Source organism: Emiliania huxleyi, assembly GCF_000372725.1.
Source record: "Emiliania huxleyi CCMP1516 unplaced genomic scaffold EMIHUscaffold_353, whole genome shotgun sequence".
In the NCBI taxonomy this organism is placed as follows: domain Eukaryota; phylum Haptophyta; order Isochrysidales; family Noelaerhabdaceae; genus Emiliania; species Emiliania huxleyi.
The window spans coordinates 86,978-97,679 of record NW_005199333.1 but is presented as its reverse complement, the minus strand read 5'-3'; the positions used below and the strand labels follow the sequence as shown (position 1 = coordinate 97,679).

General features: G+C 65.6%; 4 protein-coding genes across 4 annotated transcripts in view; 1 reads left to right on the top strand and 3 right to left on the bottom strand.

Moving 5' to 3' along the window:
• Nucleotides 1-2,201: 2,201 nt before the first annotated feature.
• EMIHUDRAFT_369165 (hypothetical protein) lies at nucleotides 2,202-2,727 on the bottom strand (the record flags this gene model as incomplete). Its single annotated transcript, XM_005772677.1, has 1 exon — nucleotides 2,202-2,727. A coding segment is annotated over one exon (434 nt), but the record flags the coding sequence as incomplete, so codon positions are not given.
• Nucleotides 2,728-4,753: 2,026 nt separating this feature from the next.
• On the bottom strand, nucleotides 4,754-5,860 carry EMIHUDRAFT_242192 (hypothetical protein; the record flags this gene model as incomplete). The annotated part of the gene is made up of 3 exons (XM_005772676.1): nucleotides 4,754-4,861; nucleotides 4,933-5,770; nucleotides 5,835-5,860. 3 exons carry the CDS (start codon nucleotides 5,858-5,860, stop codon nucleotides 4,754-4,756), a joined length of 972 nt encoding a protein of 323 aa, XP_005772733.1.
• A 983-nt stretch (nucleotides 5,861-6,843) lies between these two features.
• On the bottom strand, nucleotides 6,844-7,386 carry EMIHUDRAFT_242191 (hypothetical protein; the record flags this gene model as incomplete). Its single annotated transcript, XM_005772675.1, has 2 exons — nucleotides 6,844-6,927; nucleotides 7,156-7,386. 2 exons carry the CDS (start codon nucleotides 7,384-7,386, stop codon nucleotides 6,844-6,846), a joined length of 315 nt encoding a protein of 104 aa, XP_005772732.1.
• A 2,888-nt stretch (nucleotides 7,387-10,274) lies between these two features.
• The window catches only part of EMIHUDRAFT_242190 (hypothetical protein), a gene marked incomplete at both ends in the record, with an annotated part of 702 nt that continues 274 nt past the window's right edge, over nucleotides 10,275-10,702 (top strand). The window contains one exon of the mRNA XM_005772674.1: nucleotides 10,275-10,565. Coding sequence (XP_005772731.1) covers nucleotides 10,275-10,565 — 291 coding nt within the window. The remainder of the gene's footprint in view (nucleotides 10,566-10,702) is intronic.

Sequence of the window (10,702 nt, the reverse complement as noted above, 5' to 3'; positions counted from 1 at the left end):
TTACCCCTCACCCTTCACCCCTCACTCTCACCCCTCACCCCTCACCCCTTACCCTTCACCCCTCACACCTGGCACCGCTCACGCCTCACCCCTCACCCCTCACCCCTCACCCCTCACCCCTCACCCCTCACTCTCACCCCTCACCCCTCACCCCTTACCCTTCACCCCTCACCCCTCGCACCCCTCACCCCTCACCCCTCACCCCTCACCCCTCACCTCTCACCCCTCCCCCCTCCCCACTCCCCACTCCTCACCCCTCACCCCTCACCCCCCACCCCTCCCCTCACCCCTCGCTGCCAAACTAGTGCGCATGTACACTGTGACATCGCTAGCCCATAAAAATTGCTAACTCTGCTAAAAGAAAAACACCCTTTGGAAACGTCAAACGAAAAACGGCGTGCGCATGTACTGCGACATCGCTAGCCCATAGAAATTGTTTAAAAAGAACATCCTTGGAAACGTCAAACGAAAAATGGCGTAGTGTGTGTAGCACCGCTGCCAATGACTGCCGGGGCGTCACACTGACAGCGAGAAGGAACTCACCAGTCCGATAAGGATCAACTGGAAAGCTGAACCCTGGGCTTAGACAGAACGGGCGTGGCAGGCTCCAGGGGAGACCACGCTCTACCCGGGGCGCTAAGGAGGGAAATCGAAACTGTCGGGCGTCCAGCGAAAAACTCGCGAGGACACACCGCCAATCCCCCCTCCCCGAGGACCGAACCTAGGCACGTAGCGCACGGGTCATCTCGGAGAGAGAAAGGGGAGGGAAGAGGGGGGGGATAAGGGAGCCGAGATACGCGGGAGTACCCTGGGAGTGAGAGCTCTCATTCATGGTCGTAGAGACCAGGGGAAGCCACCATGGGGAACGGACACCAAGGCACTAACTTCATCACTCATTCACCCCGCGCGATCAAGCAAACCCTGGTCGATGGGTCTTAGGATCGGCGGCCAGCTTCCCACCTAGGGCAGGGAACCCCCGGCGACGCAAGTGTGGCCTACGGTAGCCACAGCTAGTACGCGATACAGGGGCTGGGGGGAGTGGGGCGCCCGCGCCAAGGGGGAGAGAATGGAGGGGGGAGAATATGCGTCCGTTTTTCTTCTAAAGCAATTTTTTTTCTTGAGCCGTCACGAACCGCACTTGTCTCGGGTCTTCAAGCTCACACCGGCTCGTGATGCCACGGAGAGGGCTCGAGATTGTCACCGGTGGACCCCATCCGAGGCGGTTGCGAGGGCATTCCGGAGGTAATTATCGGCGCCACCGACCGCGATATGTCTCGTCCCGCAGCCCTCATGCACCAAAAGCATGCATGCAGTCATAATATGTAGGCCTTCTCTCCCGAATTTTGGAGCAATAGCCGCAAACAACGGGAACAATCTGTGACGAAACGGGTCTATGGCCAACGCAGGCTCAATCTCGGTTCACTCCCCGGGCGCTTTTTCAACCATCTTTCAAACTCGGTGTCGAACCACCAGCCCGACGCTCACTAAGGTAAGGTAAGGTAAACTTCTCCACACACACGAGGTGGTGGGGCAAGGGGGGGCAACCCTCGCGTCTCCACGTCTAACGACAGGAGCCCCACGGCATTTAAAGTGCAAGGCCCGGTGCGCGTGGGTGAGCGGTGTGTGTGTGTGTGTGTGTGTGTGTGTGTGTGTGTGTGTGTGTGTGTGTGTGTGTGTGTGTGTGTGTGTGTGTGTGTGTGTGTGTGTGTGTGTGTGTGTGTCTCACGTCACTGCATCCTCTGCCGGTTCCTCCCGTCGCCTCTTCTTTGTTCGAATGTTTTTCAATCCATCCTTCACGAAGCCCTCCCATGTAGCTAGCGTTCTTTGCGAATGTCTCGAGATGGCCAGCAGGCGCTGTCTGTTCGCGGCCTGTGCGGGCCGCTCGTCCTCCTCGCCCTTCTTTCGTCCTCCCGTCCCTCCCCTCCACCATGGCCTCCTCGGCACTTCTTTCTCCATCCGCCTTGCCCTAGGTCGGAGGCGCGACCCCTGCACGCTCGGCACCAGAGCTGTATCGAGACGGCGATTGCAAAGGAACATAAGAAGGGAAACGCGATTCATACTGTGTGGGGGGAGGACGACCCCGGCTAGTCGCCGACCACACCCACAAAGAACCCTGCACAAAGATCGCAAGGGCGGGGGCCTGTTCCTTCTTACCCATCTCACAGTAGAGAGGTGTCCGTTTTTATTTATTTATTTATTTACTGTGTGGGGGGGAGAGCGCTGCCAGCGCTGGACAGAGGGTGCTTGGCCGGATGCAATCATGCATCGTGCGCCGCGTCTTGCATATTTGTTCTCAATAGCGAGCAGAGGTCTCGATGCGGAACGAAGCGTCGTTGCGGTGGAGCGTGCTGTCCTCGGCGTGCTCGATGCGCAGATGGAAGCCGCGGTGGGAGATGTAGCGGCTCGGAAAGTTGACCGACTCGTAGGAGACGAAGCCCGGCTCCCCCGTCAGCGCTGGCCTGGGGCGGAAGGTGGCATCGAGGGCGAAGGGGCCGCCATGGCTGCTGCTGTGGCAGCGCATGGCGTAGCCCGCATGGCGCAGGTAGCGGCCGGGCCGCGCGGCGTCCTCGAAAGAGACGGTGCCCTTTTCGCCCGTTAGCCCAGGCACGACTCGGAAGGCGGAGCCTGCACCCTCTTCAATCTTGACCGTCTCGTCACTGACGATCTTCCACTTGCGCGCAGAGTAGTTTTGACTGACCCAGACGGAGGCGTGGCCCTGCACCATGGAGAAGGCGGCGGCGTGGCGCGCGCTCTCGTACGTGAGATCCTCGATGTCGCCCTCGAAGCGACTCGCCATGTCGCCGTTGGCGACGCCGTCGGAGACTCGGTGGCCGACTGGGATGCGGGAGTACACGCACAAGTCAGGGTGGTCGGACACCGCGTTGAGCCCCGCGCCGTCAACAGCGCCGTCGAGCAGGACTTGGTAGACGCCCAGCGCGGCGTTGAAGCGGAGCGCCACGTCGTGCCAATCGCCATCGTTGACCTGCGTGCTGCCCGTGATGGAGCCGACCCAGCCGATGTCGAAGCACACGCGGCCGCCGCGCAGGAAGAGCAGCTTGGCCTGGCCAGCCCCGCCGCCGTTGCGCCACCGCCCGTCAGGGAAGGCCTTGGCCAGGATGGTGCCGGACGCCTGCGTGGTGCGCACGCGCGCGGACAGCACGAACGGAACCGCGCCGGACAGGTCCCACGAGGAGGTGCTCGCCGCCAGCGTGGTGTCCTTTTGGCCGACAGCCGCGGCCTTGAAGAGCGCGGCATAGCAAGCAGCGGCCTTGGCGACGAATCGCTCGCCCTTCAACTCGTCGAACAGGCTGAGCACCGCGGCGGCCTTGTCCACGACGGCGGGCAGCGGTTCTGGGGCGAGGCCGAGGGCGAGCCGGACCTGCTCGATGCGGGCTGCTAGCGAGTCCGCCTCGAAGCCTGAAGCGGGTTCTGCAGAGACGACGCCGACGACCGAGTCCGCCTCGAAGCCTGAAGCGGGTTTTGCAGCGACGCCGACTATGACGAACGCCTCTGCGTCTGCGTCGGCCATCGAGTCGAAGAGACCTGCGTCTGCGTCGGCCATCGAGTCGAAGAGACGGGACGGACGGAGAGACTTGCGTGGCCAGGAAGAGTTTAAACAAAAGAACTCTCTCTCACAGCAGACAGGCTCGACACAGGTGCGAACTGGCGCGTGCTAGTACTATCACCGGCACACCAGGAAGAGAGACTTGCGTCCCGATTTAAGAATTGTACCGCTTCACACCGTATCGCCGACACCAGGCTCGAGCCTCGACCCCCAGCAGAGAAATAATTTTACAACAAAGCTCCCTCGCACAACACAACACTGGGCACGGGACTGGCGTGAAAGAGATAGCAGATACTTTTTTGGGTCTTGTTATAACTTATACAGATCTATTTCGGGTCTTGTGTAGATCAGAGACCTCCGAGATCCAAAGAGCAAAGTGCTTGTGTAGATCCATTGCGTCTTGTGCTCGGGCGTCGGGGCGCGGACCAAGGGGAACACCGCCTCGGCCGCAGCCCCAATGCAGCGCCGCGCCCTTAGGAGGCCGCAATGGGCACGTTCAGGCGCTGCCATGTCCCCGACCTCGTCTCCTACACAAAGCCCGCAAGCCCCAGCCCGCCCGCCCCGGCGGCGCCGCCCGCACCGCGCGGGCCGCCGCCGCCACCCAGCCGGGCGCTCAGGCCGGCGAGGGTGTGCTCGATGTGCGCCCTCCGTGCGCTGGCGGCATGCACGGACGCTGCCAGCGCAGGGGCGGCACGGTGCGACTCGGGCGACACGGACGCGGGGAACGCGGGTGGCTGCGGCGGCGGCTGTGGCGGCGGTGGGAGAGAGGCCGGCGAGAGGTGCGCCGCGGCTGCGGACGCCTCTGCCGGCCCCGCCCCCGCCGGCCCCGCGCCCGCGGCAGCCTGGCCCGTGTCGCCTTCGTGGCGCGCCATAGCCTCCCGCTCGCGCAATAGCCGCTCCGACTCGCGCTCGATGGCCTCTTTGTCCTGCTGCAGCGTCGCCATCAGGCCAGTCACCGCCGCAATCTCCTTGGCGGCGGCGGCGCGCTCCAGCTGCGAGCTCCTGATCTGCAGCTCGGCCGCCTGGCGATGAAAACAACAAGAACGATAGTGATAATGATGATGATGAGGTAAAGGCAGGGGGCAGCTTAGCCGCCTGGCGCCGCTGCTCGAGTTGTGCTCCCTGCAGGGTGGCCTGCTGCACCGTGCGCTCCTAATGAAATTGATCACAACCGTGATGGATCCACCACTAACTCAGAAAGCCTTGCTGCGCCGACCGCGCCTTCTCCGATGCGAGCTCCTCCAGCGAGCTGAAGATGGCCTCGCGGTGGCGCGACACCTCGCCGCGGTGCTCCACCTAAGCGCGAGACTCGCCGAGAGTTCCCCGAGATTCGCCGAGATTGGCGACCCCTCGCCGCGGTGCCACACCAGCGCGCGAGAGAGCGCCGACCGCTCGTCGCGGCACAGCCCGCGCTCCTGCGCGAAGAGCTTGCGCTCCGCCTGCAGCGTGGCGACGGCGCCCGCCATCTCCGCCACGACGCGCTGCTGCAGCGCGTCGATCTCGACGGCGCGCTGCGCTAGCTGGGAGCGCAGCTCGTTGTGCTCAGCCTGCATGGCCTCCCACTCTGTCCGGCCGCTCCGCCACGCCGCCGCCATCCGCTGCTGCTCGGCGTCGAGCTCGCTCCGCATCGCAGCGACCAGCGCCTCGCGCTCCGCCCACAGCTTCTCGCGCTGCGCCTGCACCTCGTTGAGCGCCCCCTCCTTCTCGAGCATGGCCGCCTCGCCCTTGAGCACCGTCTTCCACAGGTCCTGCTCCATCTTCTCGCGCAGCACGACGAGCCCCTCCGCCGTTCTTCCCACGTCGGTCGCCAGCTTGGAGAGTGCGCCGCCCTGCTGCTGCAGCACGCCGTACGCGGCGCACTGCTCGCGGTGCAGCGCCTCCAGCCGCTTGACCTGCTCCGCGTGCTGCCGGTCCTTGGCTGAGAGCGTCGCCTCCGTCACCTGCCGCAGCTGCGCCAGCTCCACCTCGTGCACTCGCCTATCAATCCAACGACGAGGAATGAGCGCGGAGCTAATCGGCGCCAGCTCCGCCTCGTGCACTCGCCGGTCGGCTGCGGTCGCCTCCGCAGTCTCGCGCGCCGCGGCGGCCAGCCGTTGCTCGAGCAGAGCCTCGTGGTGTGCCACCTCCTGCTCCGCCTGCTTGCGGGCCGCCTCGAGCGCCTCGCCGTGCGTGCGGTCGCGCGCCTGCGCACAGAAGGGCTGTGGACTCCAGGAGCAGAATGCCGTGGGCCGCTCCCCTCCCCGTCGGGCCGCGCGCCGCCAGCGCCGACTCGAGCAGCGCGCGCGCCTGCGCCATCTCCTGCCTTGCGCGCTCCTGCAGGACGGCTCGGGGAGGGGTCCGACTAGGGGAGCAGCCCGTGGCGTCGCGGAAGTGTCTCTGAAGAGTCTTCTCTGAAGTGTCTTCGCAATGTCTCGGGCAGCGTCTCGGGAGTGTCTCTTCTCCTGCTCGAACGAGACCCGACGCTCCGCCGCTGCCTCGCGCTCCGCAGCGACCTTGTCGGCGAGGGCCGCCGCCGCCGCCGCCTCCGCCTCGTGCCGACCCTGGATCGAAGCGAGCGACCCCTCCGCCTGCCGCGAGATTGACCGAGATTGACCGAGATCACCCCGAGATCTGGATCGACGACAGCGGCCCCTCCGCCTGACGCGCGCGAGAGAGCGCCTCCGCCTGCGCCAGCTGCAGCGCGGCCGCGTGCTGCGTCTCAAGCGCCTTGCGCTGCGCGTCGAGAGCGGCCGCGTGCTGCTCGCCAGCCGCCGCCAGCGCCTGCTCGTGCCTCGCCCGCGCCTCCTCCTCGCGCCGCCCCGCGCGCGCCCTCTCCTCCGCCAGCTCCTCGCGCAGCGCAGCTTGCTGCTTGGCCGCCTCGGCGAGCAGGGCAGACAGCGCGCCCTCCCCCTCCCCCTCCCCCTCCCTCGCCGCCGCATGCTGGCCACGGTCTCGGCCAAGTGCAGCCGCCCCGCCGTGATCTCGCGCCCGACCGCCGCGCCCTTGAACAACCTCTTCCCAATCCCTCGGCCCGCCGAGACCGCCGCCGCCGGCTCCCGCCGCACCGCCAGGCTCTGCCGCCAGAACCGGCGGGCCCGCGAGCCAGCCGGGCACAGACGCGGGCACAGCCGTAGGCGTCGCCACCGCCGCCGCCACCGCCGCCGCCGCCGCCGGTGCCGGTGTCGCCGCCGGCAATAGTGCAGGCGCCGCCGCCGTCTGCGCAGGCGCGTCGTTCGCCGCTCGCCTAGAGAGAGGTTGCGAGGCGGTCCCAGGGCGCCTCCTGGCCGCCGGCAGCCGCTTCATGTCGCCGCTCGCCTCGACGCCTCCCTCTTGGCACGCCGCTCGACCGCCATCTTCTCTTTCGCCTCCTCGCGCTGCGCCGCCTCGACGCGGCGCGCCTCGTTTGCCCGCGCCGCCAGCGGGCCGCGCGGAGCGGATAGCGAGCCGTCCGAGTCGTCGAAATCATCCACGTACACCTCCTCCTCCTCCTCCTCCGCCTCCTTCGGCCTCTCCACCGCCTCCTCGATAAGTGCGCTCCCGCCGGCTGTCCCGCCACGGCCGACGCTTTCGGCCAGGAAAGGGCTCAGCGGCGCTGGTGGCGCTGGCGCGACCCGAGCTGGCGCATCGGGTGGCAGCGCCGGCTCAAAGTGGCTGCCGAGGTGAAGGCCGCTGGTCGACAGGTCGGCCGTGTCGGAGAGGTGGCCCGAGAGGTCGTCTCCTCCGACGCCCTGTGGGCGCTCCACCACCTCGCCCGACAGCTCCAGCTGGCTCAGGCTGGCTGACAGGTCCACGGTCTCCTCGGCGGAGTCAGAGAGCCCCGAGAGGACCTCGGCCGTTGACATTCAGGGTTCCGGCTCCTATAGCCGGATAGGGGGTCTCCCTCACTGGCTGGCCCCTCCCAGATAGGTAGATCTAGGTAGGTTGGTCTTGTTTCACCCAAAAGGGCACTGCAATAGGTAGGTACCGGCTATTTTCATCTTTTTTCACGTCACTGCGCGGCCTGGGGATAGGTAGGTAGGTAGGGCGTTTTGGCGCGAGTCGGTGGCGACAGACCCCCTATCCGGCTAGGAGCCGGAACCCTGGCTGGAAACAGAGCAAAAAAAACTAATTCATTATGTACAAGCAAAAGTATTGAAACATTAGAGCTAATCGGGCTGCCCCTGAAGCTGCGTTCCTTTGGAAAGGGAACTTGGCAATCTTACCTTATATTTCCCCGCGGCCGGTTTTCCGTTTCGGGCGACGGCACACTCACCGAGCTCTCCGGCGGGGAATCATGTCGGCGAAGGCGGGCTCTGGCGTCTCGGTGATGCGCTCCGATCTCGACGCGTCGACCTCGACGGAGGTGGACGCGCACGAGGCGCAGTGGCGGGCCGGCGTCAACCGCCAAGCGCGTCCAGACGCCGCTTCGCAAAGACGGGCGGCGTCATTGGCTGCTGCAGCCAAGCGGCGGCGGATAAGGACATGAACAACATACCTGCGCAAGCCGTCGCCCGGGCGGCCGCAGGCGGTGCCATCTCAACCCACTCTCGGCACCGCTGCACGTGCGTGCTCCCTCTCCCACCCAACTCGGCTCCACTCTCGTCCACCCGCGCCCACCCCATCATCTGCTCTCAGGCTGATTGCGGCGTGTGTTGCGCAATGCCGAGCCACCAGACGCTGGCCAGAGCATGATTGTGATGCCTCTGTCTGGGCCGGGGGGGCGTTCGACAGCGCGCGAGGCTGCCTCCCTGCCCTTTGGGACGCTTGGGCCCCCTGTTGAGTTGCATCCAGTACAAAGTACCAGTGGGGGGGGGGGCTTGGGCCCCCCCCCCCCCCCCCCGGGCAGAATGGTAAACTCGTGTCTACTCACCTCGTCGGCTCCATCGGCTGCCTCTCCTCGTGCGCCGGCTGCCTCTCCATCCAACCGCTTCTGCGTCCCCTTCTCTGCCCGGTGCTCGCGATGTCGCTCTGCCGAGAGGGTCATCGCCGGCGTAGGCGGAGCGGCGGGCCCTTCGTTACAGAGACAACAAAGACATTTCACCCCTCGGGCTGTTGTTGCAGACAGAAAAACAAATTTGGCGCGCGTGCGCGCAAGGTATGCTAGTGCGGTGAAAAGAAAGTGGCTACGCGTGGCGCGCTTACGCGATGTGGTTCAGTGCCGGGAAGCTGAGTCTCTTGCTGCTCCTCACATCGGCACTTGGGCTCGAATCAGCGCTTGAGAGCACAGATAGTGGCGCGTCGAATGGCGGGGCGGTGCCCGATAGGCTCTGGCAGATTGCGCGAGGCGACGCAGCAGGAGTGCTGGCATGGCTCGACGGTGGCGGGCAGGTCAATGCATGCCACAGGAGTGGCGACACAGTTCTGATGCTTGCCGCTTCCAACGGCCGCGAGGTTGTGGTCGACGCTCTGCTGCGACGCGGTGCAGAGGTCAATTTGCGGAACAGTGACTTCCGGAAAAGTGACTTCGGAAGCACTGCGCTCATTCGCGCCGCCGCTGTGTACACCGCCACCGCAGGCCACGAGCGGGTGGTCGAGTTGCTGCTTCAACATAGCGCTGAGGTCAACCTGCGGGACGACGACGGCTGGACCGCGTTGATGTGGGCCGCCGGCAGAGGTCACGCGCGTGTGGCCGACCTGCTGTTGCAGCACGGCGCGGAGGTCAACCGGCCGGATGTCATAGATTGAGTAGTATTTTTAAAGACCAACAAGAACACGACTCTCACAGTGATTTGGGCTCGGCAGCTTGTTAGCCCTCAGCCGAAGCTGGGGCCGGGGGGGGGTGCCTGAGTCAGGCAGACAGCACAGACAAGAGGAGAGAGAGGAGAGAGAGAGAGAGAGAGAGGAGAGAGGAGAGGGTGAGGGTGTGAACACACGTGAGGAGTGGGGGAGGGTGTCTGTGGTGGGCTGTAGTCCTACTACGTGGTTACAACCACGCGCCCCTCAGGAGCTTAAGGTAGAGCTGAGCGTCCAAGACGCCTCGGTGCCACCCACCGGATGAGACCATCCGGATCAATCGAGCCCGCCTCCGGCGGGCCGTCCCCGCGATGGCCCACGGTCCTCCGTCGCCTGGTTGAACCCCCTGCCTCCCGGTTGACCCCCACTCCTCGTAGTCCATCATGAAATAAACTCAAAGATCCACCACGCCTCCAGCCTCCACCTCCACCCGCGAGCCGCCACCGCTGCCGCCCGCGACGCCGCCCGCCGCGTCAGATAGCCGCGACGCGCGCACCGAGTCGATTCGGAGAGCCGCGCCGCACCAGCAGGAGCATCTCCACCAGCAGCAGCAGCAGCAGCAGCAGCACCACCACCGCCCGAGAGAGAAGCGCACCTGCCCGACGCCGCCCGCCGCGTCAGACGCTCCGGCGACGCGCGCGTCGAGCCCAGTCGCAGAGCCGCGCCGCGCCAGCAGCAGCATCTGCACCAGCAGCAGCAGCACCACCACCACCAGCAGCAACAGAGACAGGCAGTGCAGGCGCAGAAGCGCTCGCAGAGCGGCGCGCAGCGCCGCGCACGCCACGCTGCGGACCGTCGGACGAGCGCACCGTACGTCGGCGGCGAGCCGCGTCGCCAGCCGTCTCGCGAGAGAGCGGCGGCACACACACACACACACACACACAGGTAGGTAGGTAGGTAGTAAGGTGAAGAACAGCCAGGCTCGGACTGGACACCAACGCGGTATGACACACACACCGTGTCACCTGAAATTCTTTTCTTTTTAGGGCTGTTGTGGCCGCGTAGACGACGCGACGGCATGGCAAAGGCCGGCGAGGCCGCCAAGGCGCGCGCTGAGAAGCGCTCCAACGTCAAGCAGAAGAAGAAGTTCGAGAACAAGAACAGCATCGGCAAGACGCGCCGCAAGGTTGGCTCCGAGGCGCGGTACATGACCCGCACCGCGGCCGTCAAGAAGCTGCAGGCGCGGGCAGCCCGGCCGCCTCTGGGAGCGGGTGGGGATGACGCGCTGCCACGGCCGTCTAGCGGTGCGGGCAGCGGCATTTTTCGTGTTTCGCCAACGGCGGGATGGGAGCGGAGGGCTGCGGCGACGGTCGGCGGGAGGCGCAAATGGCAGCTCAGCGGCGGCGGCCTGACTGCGCTCACGCCGTTCGCGCGCAGGTGACGCTCAAGGACTTCCGGCGGCTCTGCATCCTCAAGGGCATCTACCCGCGCGAGCCAAAGAAGAAG